General features: G+C 38.4%; 1 protein-coding gene across 1 annotated transcript; it reads right to left on the reverse strand.

Moving 5' to 3' along the window:
• Positions 1-4160: 4160 nt before the first annotated feature.
• On the reverse strand, positions 4161-21718 carry mtx1a (metaxin 1a). The gene is made up of 8 exons (XM_023284606.3): positions 21614-21718; positions 14796-14865; positions 14624-14703; positions 10359-10451; positions 10099-10281; positions 6699-6775; positions 6340-6497; positions 4161-4882 (listed from the first exon to the last, which is right to left on the reverse strand). The coding sequence occupies exons 1-8, from the start codon at positions 21692-21694 to the stop codon at positions 4653-4655; spliced, it is 972 nt and encodes a 323-aa protein (XP_023140374.1). The 5' UTR covers positions 21695-21718; the 3' UTR covers positions 4161-4652.
• Positions 21719-22023: the final 305 nt, after the last annotated feature.

The raw sequence follows: 22023 nt of genomic DNA on the forward strand, positions 1-22023 counted from the left end.
ACAAAGACACACAAACAAATACAAACTGACACAAAATTACTACAAAGAGACAAAAAAATACTACAAAGAGACGGAGGTTTACTTCAGTAGTGGCACTAACCAAACAAAACATGAAGCTACAAAAAGACACAAAACAACTACGAAGAGACATAAATGACGTAAAATGCAGTAAAAACAGCTAAAAAGATACACAACTACAAACAGAAGAAATAAATACAAAGAGACATAAAACATGTACAAAAAGACATAAATACCACAAAGACACACAGAACAACCACACAGTGATACATAAAAACAAAACATGCAGCTACGAAGGGACACAAAACAACTAGTGAGACAAAAAATACTACAAAGGGACACAAGTTTACTTCAGTGGCACTAGCCCATAAAGGAAGAAAGAAAAACATAAAAATACGCACACACAAAAAACACAGAAAGAGACACAAATGACCATAGCGACAACAAACATGAATGGAGTGAATTTTTTTTAACTCAGTCTACACTTCATTTTAATTGCCGCTGTAATTATTGTGTTGTTTTTCTATTTAATTATTGTTTTACGTTAAAATTTTATTAAAGATTTTAACTTATGTAACTCATAAAACTCAATATTTTTTAAGTTTATTGTCTAAATTGAAGCATTGTATAAAATTACACATGAATTTTTTTCATTATTGATATTTTGATGATTTTTTTTTGTCAGTCGACTAACTGATTGTCGTTAAAACAAGAGGTTTTTACTAATTATGCTATAAAATTGTCACATCCAGAAGCTGGAACCAGATGATTTAACTGAAAATACTTGATCAATAATTCAGTGGTTAAGTAACAGATGAATGCAGCTGTGGAGGCCCCTCCATCCATCACAGCAGCCTGCAGGTGGGAGGTCAGGAGCTGCCTCTCAGTTCGTCCGTTCAGCTTTTACCCTGGACCACCATTCAGGCCTGCAGAGGGCCCAGAACCAGATGATGAGAACCCTCACTGCAGCCTCGGCGAAAAAAATACAGCAGAGACAGAAACAAAGCAAACAGCAGTGCTACAAAGATGTGACAAAACTACAAATAATAGTAACATATACACAAAACAAACCACAAAAACAACCACAAAGAGACAGAAAACTACAATGAAAAACAAAATGACTACATAAAGACACAAAACAGCTACACCAACGCAAATCAAAAAATAAAAATCGACAAAGCAACAGCAAAGAGACACAAAATGACTACAAAGAGACACAAAATGACTACAAAGAGACACAAAATGACAACAAAGGAACACAAAATGAATACAAAGAGACACAAAATGACTACAAAGAAACACAAAATGACAACAAAGGAACACAAAATGAATGCAAAGAGACATAAAATGACTACAAAGAGACACAAAATGACTACAGAGACAGAAAATGACTACAAAGAAACACAAAATGACAACAAAGAAACACAAAATGACAACAAAGGAGCACAAAATGAATACAAAGAGACACAAAATGACTACAAAGGAACACAAAATGACAACAAAGAAACACAAAATGACAACAAAGGAGCACAAAATGACTACAAAGAAACACAAAATGACTACAAAGAAACACAAAATGACAACAAAGGAACACAAAATGAATGCAAAGAGACAAAACAACTATAATGACGACTATAATATGGCTTGGTGCATTGAAGGGTTACTGAACAGGCGACTGGCGATGACAACAAGTACACAAATGACAAAGAGAAAGTCTCTTCGTATTCATGATGTCAAAATTTCAACTCCAAGTACCCTCACAGACGTTTTCGGGCTCCTGAACCCTGCAGGGGCCCCAGGGTGGGGGAAGTCATGATCCAGTTCAGTAAATCAGTAAAAACTGGAGTGATTTTTCAGAGCTGAAATCAGCGGAACAAAGAGAGGAGGATCTGAAGCGGGAGGTTTCTCCCCGCAGGCCTCCTCTCACACTTCGGGACTGTTTGTTTCCGATTCTGGAGCGTTGTCGTGGAAACCGGCGTTTAACAGCAGGTGAGGGGAGGGAGGAAACTCCGCCTCCCACCCCTCCGACTTGTTTCCTCTGCTCGGCCTGAAACAGAGGTGTGTGTGCAGAGGGAGAGACGGTGTAAATGTGGGTCTTTTCTTGGTATTTTAACAGTGTTTTCACTTCGAGAAACAGCTCAGATCCAAAAACTGCTTCCAGATCAGCTCATTAAGCCTCGAGCAGAGCAGAGCAGAGCAGAGCAGAGCAGGAGGGGAAACGCTGCAGTGACGGGACATTAATAGCAGCAGCGGCGGCAGGCGAACAGGAGCCAGGCCAGGATTCCTGTGTGGTGGCGTCATGTGCAGCTGTACGTCCCCGGGGTCCAGACCCGGTCAGGACGGGTGGAGGCTCAGGGTGGAGGGGTGAGGGAAGGGAAGAGGGGCGTTTGGGCAAGCTGGAGTCAAAAAAATGACTTTCCATTATCTTCACATGTGGATGTCTGTTGTTTGGTTGGAGTAGCTCACTGCCAGAAGTGTCCTGTTGGATTAGCTTTGTTCTTTGGTTGCAATAAAAGCACTGTTCACTCAGAGGATTATGTGTAGTTTTTCACTGAATCACACCACATAAAGTACAATCAAATCAGCTTTTCATGTATTGTTAACACAGGTAATTAGACGAGTGTGTCTTTTTCGGGTTTCATCTATTTAACCTCCACTCACTCTGCTAGTTTAGATAAAAAATTACCACATGACCAAATTAAAGTGACTGTAGCTCCTGACCACTCTGTTCTGATGAATGAGTTCTTGTCAGAAAGAAAACCCCTTAAAGTTTCTTTAAAAAATGTCAGAAAACCTGGAGGCGATACAGAAACAGGAGCAGCCTTTGAAGTCAGTAAAAAAAAAAAGAAAAAAAAAACGATAATAAATAATAGTGCAACCCCACCAAATAAACTAAATCTCATATTTCCGTTCAGATAAACCTTTAAAACTTAATAAATATAACGCTTAAAAAATAGAATTTGAAATTTTTTTATTCATTTACTCATCTTTTAGTATTTTTGTTTGTTTAGTTTTATTCTTCAGTTGCAATAAAAACTTTTCACTCAGTTTAATTCATTCTTTAACTGAACCAACTAATGGCTGTCATGAAATTAATCTGCAACTATTTTAATTTAAAATAAAACATTTTTTTAAGTAAACACGTCAGATACATAGTAAACTGAATGTTTAAACAAAACTAGACATTTGCAGACATTATCATGGCCTTCAGAAAATTAAAACAGGAGGTTTTCAATCGTTGTGAACTTTAGAATGAGAAAATCTTCACATTCAGAACGTATGATGTGACTGTGAATAGTTGATGAATAATAAAACAGTTAAGTAACAGATGAATACACCCGTGAGCAACAGCGAGCAGGACACACATCTATCCATTACAGCAGTCATCACGACTAGATAGTGTACGTTTAAGCTACTCTTGTGCAAAATACACAAGCTCTGATTAAAAGTTTCAGGAAGTCATGAGTCAGGATTTCAGGTGACATTTTTTGTCAGGTTCCAATTCCCTGAACTGTGTCTAAACGGTGGCCCTTCCACTTGAATTGTATTTGGGGGAGGAGGAAAAAGTTGAGTGGAGCCACATCTGGAAAGCAAGGCGAGTGGAGAGCATTGATTGTGATGTTGCTAGCATTAAAAAATATCTAACTTAGCATTAGCATTAGCCTCAGGTAGCTAGCTAAACTGGACAGCAGACCAGACACCTCTAAACACTCTGATGCTGCAGAGTCCATCACCACGACTGCCACAGTTAAACAGCAGAGAGGTGCGCTTGTTTTATGGACCCTGATGGGCGGCCAGCAAACACACCTGTAACTCCATCTCATTTATCAGAAAGAGGTGCAACCAGGTACTACCGCTAATCTACATTTTCTGACATGCACGTCCCTCATCTTCTGTCTTCTTGGTTAATATATTTTTAAATGAGAAAATTTAACCTTGTTTTTTCCTGCCTTTGCTCCTGTTTTTATTGTCACTCCTAATTTCTGTCTTTATCCTCATCAATACTGGCCACAACTGGCCATTTCTACGCATGAAATCAGCTACTGGTGAATATTAAATCTCAGAGTCCAATAAAGTGATGAGAATAATCCCATTTGTCACATTAGAAACTTGCTGAATATCTCCACAGAATGAAAAACCCATCAGTCTTAAGTTGTAGATTTATTATTTTTTGTCATTGTCATGTGATTAATTTTGTCGAAGGCAGAAAAGAAGCTGTGTTGATTGTTTATGAACACGATTTGGGTTTAGGGAACAGAACGAACCCATTCTAAATGACAAAGTAATCCTAAGCTAACTTTACTTACTGAAGGAACAATGTTTGTAAAAAATGCAACAAAAGTTAAGAGAAGTTCAACAAAACTACATTTTAAGAAACAATGGTACCCAATTTGATGAATATCTGGTGAATAATTTTAAAATTTATTTCTGTACATACACCAGCACCAGCTCTGTGTCCACTGAAAGGCTCGATGTGTCGATAAATAATTTTTTAGTAAGAGAAATTTCATACCAACACATCTCTTGTGGCTCTCTTTGGTGAGATACAGCTAATCAATTATCTGTAACATCCAGATCTTATCCAGAATACTTTTACTTCTGTCCATGAAATCCTGTGATGACGCCTGTCCACCTCAGCCGTCTCCTTCCTCGTCGTCGTGAGATCCGATGGGCTGCAAGTCTGGTGGCTCCTCCAGCGCCTCCTGCTGGACGTGCTGGATGGACACCATGCCGGTGAGGAGGGCGTAGCTCAGCATGGCACCCAGAGCCACCAGGGCCGAAAGGATCTGCTTCCTCCGCTTGTTGGGGACGTGGTCGAAGTCTCCACCTTCAGGCTGGGACGACGTCTTCTGGCTGGAGCTCTCTGGAAAAACACAATGTGAAGGATGCCAGCCATGTTTCTGTTGCTGCGTTCAAGGAAACACTTCAACAAGTATGACAGATTGAGGTCTATATGCTCTCATCAGACCGGACAATCTCTAGACTAGTTAGCTGCAGGAGGAACAGAAACCTGTGAACATCCCCGTTTTATCAAAAGCCTGAACTATCTCAACTGGTTCAGGTCTGACTTATTTATCGTTTACTGGGAGTCGCCTCCAAACTAACTGATGTCAAAGAAGTCGTCTGAGTGGCTGTATTTTGCTCAAACTGATGGCCAAAAAGTCATGTGTAAATTTTGCAGGCAGGAGTTTGTAAACTCAAACTCAACAACCAACATCTTTCAAAAACTGCAGCTAACTTGTCTGTTATATTCCTCAGTAGGTTTCATGCTGAGATCACACAACAGTCCAAAATTTTATTGACTTGATTTGAATCAATTTCTTTTCTATTTAATTGTATTCTTTATCTCTGACATGACTTAGCAGCATTATAGAAGCGAAACGGTCACATTTTTTCTTCAAGAGCTGTTTTTGAGAGCAAAAACAGAGCTGAGAGTCATTCAGGTGACCAGAACCACGACTCCAACTGAATCATGATGTGTAAATCAGGTTCTATTTTAATGGACGACTTGGATTGTTAAATGTGTTTCAAGATGGACAACTTGCCTACTGAAGTCAAATCTACCTATAGGTTGTAGAAGACATGCCACCCATGTTGATTTGGAACACTTTGAGTTTGGGATTTAATCTGTTCAACTTTCTAACCTCAGAAGCATAAAAACACCAAACGTAAAGCAAACTGGGAGCCTCTCAGACGCTGGTGCTGCTGACGGTATAAATTTAACACCAAAACTTTCTAGAAATCATCAGTGGGGAAGCAATATCTGTAAATTAGACCATGAAATATGAAAAAAAAAGTCTGCCTGAAACACTGGTCCAATAATAATAGATCCAACGTCATTACATACATGTCTTCTCACATTATCCATCTTTTCCCAAAATGCGTGAATGATTTCAACCATCTTTGTTTGAGCAGCAAATGTCTCCATGTGTTTTTTGTCTTCAATGAGACAATCTGTTTACAGCAACGGTTTACATGACATCACACATTTTGATTCCAAAAGATCTCAGTGGTACAAAAATGTAGCCAGACTCAAGACAGAACAAACTTGAGCGGATATTTCTGTCAAACACTTCAAAAATCGATGGTTCTAAAAACAAAACGCAACATGATATTCTTTGGTGAGTTTGATTTTAAAGCCTGTGGTTTGTCAGAAAACGTAAGAATATTGAAATGAGTAGGAAAACCTTTTCTTCCTGAAAATAAGAAGTCTGTACAGTCTTTACACACAAAGTTCAGCTCTCAGTAAATTACGTCACTCCTTACAATAAATCAGCTGCTTATCATCACACATTTCCAGTCTGGGTGTGTTCGCTTTACCTCGGTTATCTCTGGGGAAGTAGAGCAGCAAGATGTTGGTGCAGAAGTTGGTCAGATTGTCAAGGGATTTCAGACACTGCTGCAGTTTCCCGTTGGGCAGTTTGGACTTCAGGATGGGTGCCAAGTGACCGAACACATAGGCGTCCAGAGATGAGGGCCTACAGAGGAAAAGCTAAGGATTTTACAAACTGCAACGTTTACTGCAATACCAAGAAACAAGAACTTTACCAGAGATATTATATCAATCACTGCATCATTTGTTTACAGCAGCTTCGGCAGGTTTTAGAGGTCATGTTGGCTTAGTATTTACAGGCCTTTAGTAACTGCCTTTCCATGAATACGACCGTGGATGAACTTACGAGTCTCCAAAGAAGAACTTGTGCGAACCGAGTCGTTGGGACAGCAGGTTCATACACTCTGCAGCATCACGGTACAACTGAAAAACACAAAACCAAGACAAACAGTAAAAACACCGCCCACAATCCAGCAGGTCTTTTGATGGATGCAAATCAGCAATGCTGTGAACAAAGACAGCAAAACATAATCTGGAGCGAAGACGTCAACATCTCAAAACTATTCCTGGCTCTTGGTCATGGAATCTGGTCCAGACTAGCCAAAATCTACCAGAAAGTTCTTAGATTGTCAGAACCACTCTGCAGTCAATCAACTCCTTCTTTCTTAATGATCTTCTACTGGTTTTTGAGAGTCATCAGCTGGGGTCATCTTGGTCCATTGAGACCTGCCAGCTTATTTCCAAAATCTAGTTAAACCTAAAAGGCCTGATTCAGGAGGGTCTTCACAACTGGTTTCCTCTAGCAGGTTCAAGGGCGGTTCAAGAGCAGGTGCCACCAGCATTCAGCCGTAAACCAGCTGATTGCACAACAAAGTCTTGGAACATGGCCCACTGGGATCTCCTGACCCTGACCTTATTCCTCCTTGTCCAGGGCAAATCTTAGTGCAGTTCATTGTTCATCCTCCTGCTGTGTACACAGCTGTACAACGGCCAGCATCTCTGATTTACTACTGCTGACAGGATGCATTAAAGATCCAAAGGCAACCATAAATTACACTGTGGAAGGTAAGGCAAGAAACTAACATGGTCAAGGTCAAAGGTCTAAAGCCCAATGGGAGTGCCTGAGCTAAACATGTACATGGTGGTGGTAAAAAAAGGTCGTGAATGACAGATGTGTTCATCATTAATATCTTTTCAGTTCAGCCCAGTATTAGGAGCTTTCTTCCAACTTCTGTAACTGAAAGTTTCCACTGTCTTCTCTGTGATGAGTTTTATGACCAGTGGGGTTTTGAGACTTGCCAATACCTCCACTGCTTAACTTCTAAAGGCCATGTTAAGGTCACATCTCTGTACTAGAGCAGGTGATCTCAGGTTAAATCACTAAACTAAACAGTTTGCAGAAGCTGTCAGTAGACAGAAAATGTATACATATATGTGAAATAACAGAACAGGTGGCAGATTCATGCAATTCAAAAAGAAATATATGGGTTATTTCTTCAATGTGAAGCCAAGAGGTCACCACAAGTTAAGGAATCATCCAAGTGTTAAAAGGTAATTATTTAGGAAACAGTTTCTCAAATTATCCTCTACTCATCGTCCACTAGGAAGCCTTTTCATGAGTGTTAAAAGGCACTTCAGTTTTAATCAGTGAATTGGCTCAGCTGGCTTAACCATCATCACAAATTTTGGTCGCATAATAACAAGCAGTTGGAACATTGTACGTTCCAAAGACTTAAAAATGTGGTTGAAAGCTCCACGTCATTTCAGTGTAAAAGTTTCCAAGGACCCAAGTCTGCAAAAGTCTTGGAGTACTTTAAATGATCACAGAACCAACAGGTGGTTTGTGCACCGCGCAGTTTGGATTGCAGACCACAGCAGCACAATGCAATGCACCAATACCTGATGAGAAAACACAAAAGGCAAAACCACAAGTGATGTCTGTTCATTGGTGATATCTTTTGTCCTTGTAGCTACTAAATACACTCACAAAGCACCAAAGTTGTCTGCTTGCTACCTGAGAATTTCCATCAAATAAGAGAAAATGTTAAGGCTGCAATGTTAGGACTTATTCTGCTTTGACATGCAGTGTTCCTTACCTAAAAACAATTGTATTTTTGCTATTATCTTAAGCACATTTCTTTGTGTAACCTCGGTTGACATGTTTTTTTGCCATGGTATACAGTTTACCAAAATGAAATTCACCTAAATTAGATAACCAATTAGAATTTTTGGAGGAAAATTAATCGGTTCGGTTAGAAATGTCCTGATCGAGGCATTTTTTAAACTGATCTGATAGGATGCATGTGGCTCTGTTCACAGTACAGCTGGGCTGTGCCGGCAAGGCTCCTCTAAAGCTCCTCTAAAGCTCCTCCAGCAACTAATGATGAACTATAAAGGTGTGGATGACAGAGAATCTTCTTTTAAGAGTCTCTCCTCATGACACACATTTGTTAAATTAGGCACCCTGGACAAATGTCCTGTGCAGACATTGCTGTTTTAAGGCAGGGACGTATGTAATCGCCCCAGCTTGATTCAACATTGAGCTCTGACTGGACATCATTAGGCGTCACAGAAATCTTTGTCATGGTGCCTCTTTAATAGCTAAACCCCTACAACAAAAACATTTTAATCAGGACATCCCTAGTTTAATTGACTAATTCATGAAATAGTAATAGATAAATTGATACAAAAACAGTTGTTAGTGGCCGCTTTAAACAGCCTTCTACACTGGTATTTGGATCTTGTGATCTAAAGTTGAATAATCCTAGTCAGCACAGAGAAAGTCATTGTGGAAAAATACATGGATACCAAGGTTGGCTTTCAAAAGTCGCCTCTCTGAAGGTTTCTCCCGCTGACAGGAACAACTTTTTTTTTAGTGACATTCCCCTGAACGCTGTGTGACCTCTGACCTCTGTCCAGTGGGCTGATTGTTCCACACCAGTAGTTTTCCAGCAGAAAAGCCCACTGAAGAAAGTTTTCCTTTCGCTCTACATTTGTTCCAACCACTTCAGCGGCCCGAACACATGGAAACGATATCTCGGTACAAACTGGAAAACTGCTGCATGTTCTGAAGTTACTGCAGCTGGCCGACACACAAAATCAAAGTCTGTCCTGTTTCCTCACAGACAGACAAAAACGCTCTCTGTGGTTCTGATGAACATTTGGTGCATGTTGTGACCTCATGGCAGTTTTGACTTCATGTTTAATTATAGAAGAAATATCCTAATTCTTTCACTTTGACATTTTCCTGAGGTCTGAGAAAAAACAAGGAAAGTATCAAACAAAGAAAAAAGGGAAGAATTACGGAAGGATAGATGAAAGAAAGAAAGAAAGAAAGAAAGAAAGAAAGAAAGAAAGGACTAATGAATGAAAGATGACAGGAAGAACTGAAGAGAAGAAGGAGAATGATGATTTAAAGGTAAGACAAAAAGATGAGTAAAAGAAAGTCTGGAAAGAAAAAATTAAATAGAAAGAAAACAAAAGAATGGAAAAACAAAAACAGACTTATCCATGTTGTTTTCTTTCCTGCTTATGTATATGTTTATACATCAAGAAGATTTGTTTAATTCTTCCTGCAGATTTTCACACACATACATGAATGAATGAATGAATGATCTCTACGTGATTTTTGAACAAACCACAGATGAAACTTTGACTGAGTACTTCTCCTGTCCTGGCTGTGAGCAGGTAGAAGTTGCCCGACAGATGTGTGGTCACAAACAGCAGATCGACTCCGACCTCCTCACCTCCTTCTCCAGCTCCTCTCCGGCCTCCAGGCTCTCGTCTCCTCGCAGCAGTTGCAGTTTCTCCAGCTGTCGCCGCTGCATTCGACCTGGCAGGAAGAAGTTCAGGGGGAACGGCATGTGCTCGGCGTACCAGCGGCGAGTCACGTCCACATAGTTCTTTGGCTCGATCCAGAAGGTGTAGATCTGCAGAGATTCAGGAACGAGTTCAGCACCAGCAGATTTTCAGTCGGTGTATGTTAAAAGAAAGAAACGTGGCTCACCAGTGCCGGCATGAGCTTCTCCTCCATCAGAGAGATGAAGGCCAGGCTGTCGGCTCCCTCTTTGGCCGACAGATCGTAGTCTGCATTGTATTTCTAAAAAATACACAAAACACGTTTCATGTTGAGAAGCTGAGAAGACAGCTGACACTGAAGAAACTTAGAACATTGCAGCAGGTCACTGATACACATTAAAGACTTCAAAATATTCCAAACCAAGTACTGGTGCTGTCCAACCACACCTGATTCAAATGTTCCAAAAAACAAAAAAGAAAAATATGTGAATGAGAAACAGCTTCATTTGGAACGCGTCAGATATTTTTCTAATTTGACATTTAATGTTATGTGTCAATATAGTAACAAAAAATGTCTTAAATATCAAACAAAAAAGAAAAATAAATGACTTATTTCATTGCCTGATTACACAAAAAGAGAAAAATATAAAATAGAAATATAAAAATGGACAACAGCTTTATTGGGAACTGAGCTGCATTAAAGGCAGTATATGGGAGTTAACATGAACTAACAAAAACAGACACACAAGGATCATAGAAAAGGAGAAAATAACCACACAGACACAAAAGGACCACAAAGAGATGAAAAAACAAAAAAGGGACAAAATGATCACAAAGACACAAAAATGACTTGAAAGAAACAAAATTGATCACGAAAAGAGACTAAATGAAGCCAAAACCCAGCAAAATAGATTTGCAAAACAAAAACAGTGGTGCAAAACAACTGTGAAGAGACACAAAATGACTACAAACAGACAAAACTGACTATAAACAGACAAAACTAACTGCAAAGACACACAAAATGACTACAAATACATACACAATGACCATAAAGAGATGAAAAGCACCAAAACAAAGGTGCAAAATGACCACAAAGACACAAAACTGAGTACAAACAGACAAAACTGACTTCAAAGACACAAAAACGACCACAAAAAGAAACAAAATGATGACAAATAGACACCAAATTCACCAAATAAATATGCAAAACAACAGAGTGGCGCGAAACGACCACAAAGAGACACAAAATGACCACAAAAAATATATAAAATTACAAGGCACTTAAAACAGCCAAAAATAAGAGAAAAAAGAGGAAGTTTTATTGGAAAGGCTGATGAGGAAGAAGGACGGAAAAAGAAGAACGGAGTGTGAGTGAAGGGAATAAACGCGAGTTAAATTCTGTAGCCGAGCGTGAAGCCAGTAGTTTTCTCCTCTGAGCTTCTTCAGCAGCTTTCCTGTCACTGTGGTTTCTGAACAACCTACCGCAGCGTGCAGGCACCGAGCATGCTGGGTAATGTCTTCCAGCTGCCCGTTTGGTGCTGAATGGAGGCTGGGGGTAGCGTTTGGCTCAGAGACGTGACTTCTACCGAGGGGAATGTGTGTCAGAGGACAACCAACTGAAGGAAGAGGATGCAGATTTATGAATCATCTGTTCTCTTTGGGTTGTTCCCCTTTGTTTTCGAACAATTTTTTTGAAAAGGGCTTTGATTTTGGGTTTACAATTTAGTTTTTTCATATAACCACTGAGAGACACTGGTGACCCCAAAAAGATGCAAAATGCAACACACAAAAAGACATAAAAAATGACTCCAAAAAGGGCACTGAACAACAAGAAAGATGCAAAAAAAAAGAAACACAAAATGAAGTGAATGCCTCCCTAAGTTCAATTAGCAACTTAGAAATTTGGTATAAATTTTTGGCACACAACTTCTCGAATTGTCGATGTCCTGTACGGACGAAAGAAATCCCACAAAGAGATGAAAACCAAGAAAAAAGACATGTACATGAACAAAAAAAGATGTGAACTCACAAGACAGACATTAATGACCATAAAAAGACAAAAACATAACATAAAGATGTAAATAACCACAACAAAGACATAAACTCACAAAAAGAAAAACATAAATGACTAACAAGAGTTGAAAAGTGACCCTCAAAAGGACACAAAATGACAACAGAGATGAAAACTAACAAAAGACAAGACACAAATTGATGCGAACGCCCCCTCAAGTCTGAGCGGCAACTTGGAAAGTTAGTGGATATTTTGACACACAACTTGCCAAGCTGTTGTGTGGAACGTGCTGGATGAAAGTGAGACCAGAAAGAGACAAAAAACCTCATCCATCCAGCCTCTGATCAGTGTTTCTGTGTGATATTAACATGTCCAGTTGTGTTTAGAGCGACCAGAACAAGCTTTTCATCCACATGGCACGTTTTTAAAGATGTAAATCCATATGCTGCTGATCGCCTGCTCTCTTTCTGCTTCCCCCTGCTCAGCTTTATGAGAATTATCAGCTCTGTTGGAATGTGTCTCTGCTGCAACTTCCTGTTGTTTAATGAGTTTTTCCAGTCGGCTGGAGACACACGCACACATGCACGCACGTACGCACACGCACACACGTCTAGTACTACACCGTACGCCTGAGAGAAAAGTTCTAACTGTAGAAATAACAAGTGAATCTCCGAGTTTTATTCCTTACAGCTCTGTCAGCTGGATCCCATCAACACTGAGCCTCCTGCATATCAAACTACTGTCTGTGTACAAGTATCATTATTATTACTCCACAACTGGTGTACTACTACTACTGCCTCCCTCAAACTGTATTTTTCATTCAGCAGACCAACAAATAATTATCTACTGACTGTTGGATAGAAAGAAGGGAAATTAAAAATGACTAGATTTGAGCTTTTATTCAAATCAGCTTTGCTAAAACCTACAAGAGAGGTTATCCTCATCACCAAGATGACTCCATTTACCAGAAACTTAAAAACCATAAGACATGTGGTTCCTTCAGGAAAATCAACCAAATCTAAGTTTGAAATTGTGAAATTTCAGCAAAATCACTTTATTCTACATCTTTCATCTTAAAGTCTGCCAAAAAAGAGCGTTTGATGAAATTCTGACAAAACAAAAAAATTCTAAGCTCCTCAGCACAACCTCAGCTGTGACCAACAGTCAAAAATCTGACTTTTCAGGTGAACTGCAGGCGGTGTCGCCACAGAGCAGAGGGGAGACGACAAGTGAGACCGAGATGAAAATAAAACTGGATCAATACAATAAATGCAGCGTGGCTCAAAAATAGTAAACAGAGGAGCAAGTAGTTGGAAGATACATTCAGCATAGTGAAACATCTTTCTACAGCTGACGTGCTGAACAGAGTGATACAGTTTGGGGAGGCTGTAAAACTGTTCATAGTTAAACATCTACATTTGGTAGAGTCGCCATTGCAGTGAAAAATGAGCCCACATTGAGGAAAACTGGGACAGGACCAAAAAGCCCTGCTAGCAGTTGTATCGTCCATGCCCTGCTAATGTACAGGAACTACCACCTAAATATGACATAAAATATATTTTTGTGTATCTCCTTGAGGCAAAATGTTAATTAAAGTGAACACAAAACACCTCACTGATTGACTATCTGCTTATGTATAAATAATAGAATTTGCAGATGTTTCCTAGATGTGTCACAAGGCTACAGCAGAAACTAACTTGGTGGCTGCACAGAGAAAACCCTCTAGTCTCCATCAGTTACTGCAGCAGCTCAGACAGCCAAAGGAAACTAGCTTGAAAACAGTGAAATAAGTTGCTCTAATGTCAGATTTACTCAAGTTAAAATGGTCTGTTTTTGGAAAAAATGGGATTTCTGTAGGGAAAATGAAAGTGTTTGTTGATGCTCACCTACAGTAAATCGTTTTGTTTGAACATAATAGTTCTTTATTTGTGTCACCTGAAGTACAATTAATCATTAAATAAATATTAATAGTGAAAAAACGTAAGAACCACATACAAAAAGGCAACATTAGAAAATAAAAAAAAAAAATCGAGTTTTAATTTGCTACTATAAACTTTTTTATTGTGGGAAAATTGAACTGTACTGGGCTTCTGCCTCTCCTTTGTTCTGATCTGTTGGTTGAACAAACTCAGTTTGTGGTTAGAATAATGCATTAGATACAAACTGTTTCAAATATTAAATGAAGACGTAGAACTGTCAGAAAAAAATCACTCCATTATTTAATTTCTACAGATAAGATTAACAGAGAAGATTAACAGATTTATAATGATTTCTGAAGACCTTGAAAACAAATGGAACATAAGATGAACCTTGAATTAACTTTCTTAATCTACCTGACAAAAAGCAGAAATTTTAAACATTTTGTATTTTTACTCTATACTATTTATGCCACTTGTCGGACTGACTCTTGGACAGCGGGGTTGATCAGTCCTCAGGCATACTGGGATGGAGGGGGTGGTTACCTGTTTTCTGAGGTGGATGATGATGTCAGAGGGCCGGGAAAGAGTCTCTTTCTGATTGGTCCTCAAAGCAGGAAGAGAACCTTTGAAGACGAGAAAAAAAACATGGAAAAGTCAGAGTTTCTTCTGCATAGCCTCCCTAGTGTAGCTTTAATATGTGTCTAATGTTTCTTACCGCTGGGACTCCTCCAGGGGTTGGAGATCTTCCGAAGTTTGAGAGGAGCTCCAGCAAACTGAGCGTAAGCCTAAAAAAAGAAAACACAACTACAGGTCAGCTACACAAGCAACTAACTGCACTTGAACATTATCACAACCTACATTTTAACACTTTTTTGGATTCTTCAGCTTGAAGTTTCTGAGGTTAGACAGAATCTGGCCAAATCCAGCTCTAACAGGCAACTTGAACCAGGTAGTACAAAAACTTTGGATAAAATCTACAATATGTACTGTCAACGTGTCTGGAAAATAAAGGGAATCTTTATGCTTAAGAGGTGCTCCTAAAACACCATGTCTTAGTATCTGGCAGGTTCGGAGCGTCGTAAGAAAGTTCACAAACAGACGGACAGAAAAAACTGTTTTAATTATATTTTGTCTTCATTATTGCATCCAGCATTACTAAAAGGTAATTTTTCACTGCAGGAATTCAGGAATTCAGGTGACATGAAACAGCAACGGACCTCTAATTGATCATGCAACAGTTTGGAAAATTCTTGAATATTAATCAGTTCAATAGGTTTATGAAAATGTACACATTCCAAACCTATACAACCATATTAATAAAAATTTGGAAAGTGGGAGTGGCTTATTAAAGTTACAGATGAATTACGTGGAAGAGATGAATTTGTTGTCGTATTTATGCTGATTTCTGATTCGCGTCTTCATATGTAAAGCATTTCTTTTGTATTCATTCATGTCTTGATGCGTATTTGGATTTTGGGATTGATGATGTTTTGTGTTTCAAAATATGATGGAGTAATGCTGGATTTCAGTTTGTTTCAAAGTGGCATTTTAAGTTTATCATTTGTTAAGTGTCATTTAAAATAAAAAAAAACTACATAATAAAAGTTTACTGTGGGCTTAGTGTGGAGCAAGAAAAAGTGAAGGATTGAGTCTCGCTGCTCTTACAGTAAAAGTTGGAGATGACTCAGTTCTTCTGGAAATAAAAAATACAGGTTTCGCTCCGAGTCGACCGCGTCGTTTAGCTTTTACAACCAGAAAAACTGAGGAGGAATTTCCTCGTAAATGTGCAGCCATGAAGTCAGAGTTTGATGAAGGTGAAGACGTTTGTTCCACGGAGAGAAACTGACACACAGCTGTGGCTGCACAGCTGGATCTGTGTGTTAAAGTAATGGAAGAACACAGAGTAACTGACCACAGGCTGAAGAATAACTTCACGTAGATGATGCTGTGCAGTCAGGTTACATTGGATTACTGACTGTGTGCATCTGTTATGGTTTTTTGGTTATCTCCAGCAAAAACAACAATATTTTTGAAAGAGAAACTTTATCTAAAACATTGAATATAAAGCATTTGGAACTAAAAACTCCAAGTAATAACAATAACAAGAAATGTCCTTATGAAGCACTTTTCAAAAACATTGATTTGATTTACAAAAAGCAATCCAGATAAAATAAATGAGTGTAATAAAAGAAACTAAATGTTAAAAGTAAAGAAAAGTACAGACAGCTAAAAACTAATTAAATAATAATGTTCAGATAAAGAGGGCAACACAATCTATCAGATATTATGAAATGTACAGACCAAAGAAAAAAATTACATTCGTAAAAGGCTTTTTAAAAATATACTATTCTTTAAAAAGATCTGTGATAGAGATCAGAACTAGTGAGTGCATTAAAGGTCACATATAGTGAAAATTCTTTCTTTGTTTTTTTTTGTTAAAAACTTGGAGATGTAAAGTTAAATATGTTAAGATATGACAACATTAAGTCCTGCTGTTCCTCAGCTAGATAGCTTCCCAGCTTTACAAGTCAGTATGAACTTTATTCTATGTAGAAACTGAGGAACCAATAGTGGTCCAGCTTTGTCAAGGCCCGCCCCCTTACTACATCTAGGTGAACCATTCAGATGAGCAGCTGCTTAACAGTCCACCAAGTCTGTTTATTTTTTGAGCAGCTTCTGTTAACTCTAAAATGTCTGAGCTACTACCAAAGCTCCCCAGATGTTCTGCTGTTGGCTGCAAGAGTGAACACAACAGTCTGCATGAACTCCCAGCATCTGAGGGACTAACATCCAGTGGATTACTGTTATTATTGATGGAAATGTCACCACAACAGTAAAAACGTATCAGCGTGCTATATGGCTAACAGTAGCGTTAATGGTATGCCCAAGCTCTGCAGAAACTGTAACACTGTGGGACTTTCAGAGTTGGTAGAAATTTTAATTTAAACCATTGAAATGAGAGACATGACAGATTTTGATTAATTCGCTGCTATACAGAGTCTTTAAACATGATCAGTAATCAGTTGTGAAACTATTTAGTTAAGGGTGAGCAAGGTTGAAATAGGACTGATGTGCTCTTTACGAAGCTGAGAATCATGTTTTGTACTAACTGCAGCCGTGAAATAATTCTGCGGGTTTAAACCTGACGATATAACTCTCTCACAAAGCCCCTAATCTTTAAAAAGTTCCTCATTTGGGGGAAGTATGGCGGGAAAACTGTACGCACGATATAGTCTAATATCTGCTGTCTGCATCAGCTGACAGAAACCAGAGAGTAAATATCTACGGCTGCCTGTTTCACCACATTGTGTACAATAATGATCTGCAGTATTAAGACAAGCGAGTCATAACTAATGTGTTTAACATGAATAAACACTGAAACGGTCCTTTATAATGAATTTGGCTTTATGGGAAAGAACCATTTATCCTAATAAAGAGCTCCTGCTGACACAAACATGCTGTAAAATCATCAGAAATGTGTTTGTAAAAGCTGCTGTTACGTAACGCTAACAGGCTCAGACTCAGTCGGTCATTACTGTCTCTGTCCAGCTGTGAGCATCCAATAATAACTTGGGCTGAGGGACAGTTACAGGAAAAACACTCCTCATCAAGCTGTTTCAGTCCAATAGTAAGACGTCATTTATCGTGATGAGGTGTTGGAGGTCACTTTCACCCCAAGCCCGCCTCCCGTCCGGTCGGCTGTAACCTGATGATACTGATTTTTGAGTCATTTTCAAGCCAACGATGAAAAGCAGTAGACAAACTGCGGCAGCAGATTCCCGTTCCTGCAGCGGTGTGGAAAATCCAGCTGTGATTCAGCAGCAGCAACACATTACTGTTTTCCAACCACAGCATCATTACCCAGCTTGCATTGCTACTCTGCTGTGTGATGTCAGTCCAAAACAAACATGTTTCAATCAAAGTTAATTATTCAGAGAAGCGATGCAGCCCTCAGGGCGGTCTGCAGGCAGGATCATCGTATCCACGCTGTCACAAGACTCTCAGGACCACATCAGTCATGGAAACTGTTTGCAGCCACAAAGCATTCTGGGTGGTCACGAGTCCTTAACTACAACCAGGAACTTGACTTAAAGGTCCAATCTGCCGTGTTTCAGCCTGGTGAAGCCTAACAGGATGGTTTTTCTACATCATTTATTCAATTTTGGGCAAAAAAAAATCTTGGTGGACTGAAGTCATATCTGCTCTTGTTTTAGTATGTGGTCAAAAAAAATCTGCATTTTATCTTGATTTGAGCTGCAAATAATTATTTTCACTGCTTATTAATTTTTTTACTTTATGGAATAATTGAAGAGTTGTCCATTAAACATCAGAAAATAATGTAAAATGTCCATCAGTGTCTTGCAAGGAACAAGATGACAAATATCTTGTTTAGTCCACAATCCAAAGATACGTAGTTTACTTTCATAGAGGACGAAAGAAACTGGAAAATAGTGTATATACTACTTGGTTTTGATATATATGTATATAAGTACACTATGTGCAATGTCTCAGAAACTTTTCTGTAAATATTTGTATTTCTTCTAGAAGGAGAAAATGATTATATCTGTGCACTGTGCGCATTGTGTGCTGCTTTTTCTTTTTCTTGTATTATTTCTTGTATTCACTGCTGTAACATCAAACATTTCCCCGCTGCAGGATCAACAAAGGTTTTATCTATCTATCTATATATGTTTAAGAAGCTGTAATCATGAATCTGAACATTTCTTCTTAAAAAATTACTGAAGCCGATTAAGCAATACCCACTTTTCAACCAAATGATTGGTCGTAGTTTCCTTGATTTGGGCTGTAAAGAAGAATTGTTGTTACCATTGATTAATCTGATGATATAATTTCTGGATTACTCGAATAGTTGGTCAATTAAGTGTCAGAAATTAGCAAAAAAATGTCAGCTGGTGTTTCTTAAAGCCAAAGATGACAAATGTATTGTTTTATCCAAAGATTTTCAATTTACTGGGATAATGGTGGGAAGAAAAAAAAAATCATATTTATGAAGCTGCAATGACAGAATTTAGACTTTCAATAAACAGTGTCTCAAACCAAATATTAAAGCGGTTTTATTATTTTATTATATACAGTTTATTATCCACTTAATTTAATAGTTGGTGATTAATTAACTGGTCAATTATTCATTGCAGCTCTAGTGACAATTAGTTAGAAGCTGACTTTCAGTAAACGTTCAGTAAACATGAAATAAGCTGGTTTTCCCAGTGTCAAAATTAATGGATTAATCCTGGACACTACAACTTTAAATAAATATACCTTGCATTCTTGTTACTAAAGAGTCGCTGTGGATTTTTTTTTTTTTTTTTTACTTTTAAAAGTATTTCATTATGTACCACTTAATAGATCAAGCACAAGAATATGGAGCACCTTTGCTGGCATCAGACACCATAACAAGCTCATAATCAATTAGTTACATAGATGTGTTGTGATTCTATTATCCTAAAGCCCAACAACATGAGACTCTTGTTTTCAAAACAAAAGAATAAAAGTATTCAGTTCATAATTACATTTACAAGGAAAAGCAGACAGAAGCAGACAGCATTTACGCTTTTTTGATTGCTAAATTATTTAAGTGAAAAAGTAAGTTGGTAAAAAACAACATCAGTCAGATGGAGGAGAAACAGAGCATCACAGAACAGCTGAACTCAGGTGGAGAATCAGTTTAAACCATGGTTTAAACACACACTGGTGCTGTCTAGTGGTGGTCGGAAGAATTACAAACATTTATCTGTGACTATTTTTCTGACCAGGACTCGGACACTTTTTCCACCAAAAAACTTCTGGTTTTACCACCAGTTCCAGCACAGAACAGGTCTAGAAAATCAAGGATTTCTACCAGTTTGTACTGCAAATAGTTTCAAGTAAATATTTTGTTTTCCTGCAGCTTTTACCTTCTAAAAGCCAGTTAAGGAAATTTAGTGGACAGAAAGTGCATGCAATTCTGTATTTATGCACAACTTTTATGTTGTTTTCAGCATATTTTGGCTGGAAGTAAGACTGTCACTGCCAGTTATTATTATTGCAATTAATCTGTTCATTTCCTGAGAATTGTTCCAAATTAGGTTCAGCAGCCAGATCTAAATCAGCTCTGTGTTTCTGAAAATGCTTCAATAGACTTTAGGGGCAAATACAATCTTTTTCCCCGAGTATCTGGTTCATGGATTAATGAAATCTACTAATGGCATTATTTTTGGAAACATCCTCCCTTAGTCACTGCCTGCACAGTGCTGTATGTACAAAACCAACCTGCAAGCAGCTTGTTTTAGTAAACAAAGAGACTTGATTCTCTAACTTCAGCTTTTTAAATGTGTATATTCTCTGGTTTCTTTCATCCTCTGTGACAGTAAACTGAATATCTTTGACTTGTGGATGAAACAAGACATTCTCAGTCCTTGAGAAGCACCAAAGGACCATCCAGAAAGTAATCAACTGCTTACTAAACAACAGAAATGATCATTAGATGCAGGTCAACTAGGAATTTTCTATTTAACGTAGGTACATGTAAACATAAAGGTTGAATTAGAAAACATTTAGTACTGAATTAATTTCAGAATAAATACATATACACTAGAGTATTAGATGACCATTTGACCATGCATATCACAATGTCATTGATTGCTTCCCTGTTCTGGCTCTGTGTCTCTATGTACACAGTTTAAGCCTCTTTACAGTCATTTTGTATCTTCTTCAGTTAGTTTTGTTTGCCTTTGTGGTCATTTTGTGTCTCTTAGCGGTTGTTTTGTTTACCCTTTGTCATTTTTGTGCCTCACTGTAGACCGTTTTTAACTCCTTGTAGTTGTTTTGTGTCTGTTTGCAGCTGTTTTGTGTCCCTTTATGTTTCTTTGTACTCTTTTTAGACAGTTTGTGCCGTTTTTTGTCTCTTTGCACTTGTTTTGCATCCCTGTATTGTCATTTGATGTCTCCGTATGGTAGCTCTGTCTGTGTTGTTTCATATCCGTCTTTGCAGCAGCTTTGCATCTCTTTACAGTCATTCTGTGTCACTTTACGGTCTTTTGCAACAATTTCCAGTAGTTTTGTCTCTTTTAGACACTTTGTGTCGTTTTCTGTCTCTGCAGTTGTTATGTGTTTCCTTATGCTTGTTTCATGTCTCTTTATGGTCACTTTGCATCTTTTTACAGTGATTTTGTGCCTATTAACGGTAATTTAGTGTTTCTATGGTCATTTTGTGTCTCTTTATGGCAATTTAATGCCTCTTTATGGTCATTTTGTGTCAATTTAGTGCCTCTTTATGGTCTTTCAGTGTCTTTTTGCAGACAGTTTATGATTCCTTGTAATATTTTTAGTGCTCAACTTATCGATACCTCTATTCATTGTATGTTCTGCCTGTCTTCACTGTTTTCACTCCACTCACGTCCGTGAACCGCATCGTTCATTGAGCCGTTAGCATGCTAACGGTAGCTAAGCCGTTTTAACCCGCCTCTCTGAGCGAGACCGGCGCCGACACACAGCCGGTGACCGGACCCGGTGTCGGTGTGAACGGACACTCACCAGAACCACCAGACAGTCGGTGTTGATGGACGGTAAACCCCAGTCTCCTTCCCAACAGAACAGCTCGTCCGGAGCCGCCATCTTAGATGACCTCTCACACCGGAAGAGAAGCACAGACTACCAACATAAAAGCTCACTCTACAAAATAAATAAATAAATAAGTAAATAAAATAAAATAAAGTTTAAATCATTGACTGTTTGTACAAATGTTTTAAATAAATGATTATTTATATAGCTATATAGACTGCTGCTACTAACAACAATTATTTTCTCTTGATTAATCTTTCAACTAATTAGTCGATTGATCCAAATGATTCATTTTCTTTCAAGAAAGTAAAATAAACATTTTATTTAACTTTATTTTGTACTAACAAGCTGTATCTTATTGCATAAGGCAGCGGTGTGAAAAC

This window comes from Amphiprion ocellaris, chromosome 9 (genome assembly GCF_022539595.1).
Source record: "Amphiprion ocellaris isolate individual 3 ecotype Okinawa chromosome 9, ASM2253959v1, whole genome shotgun sequence".
NCBI lineage: Eukaryota > Metazoa > Chordata > Actinopteri > Pomacentridae > Amphiprion > Amphiprion ocellaris.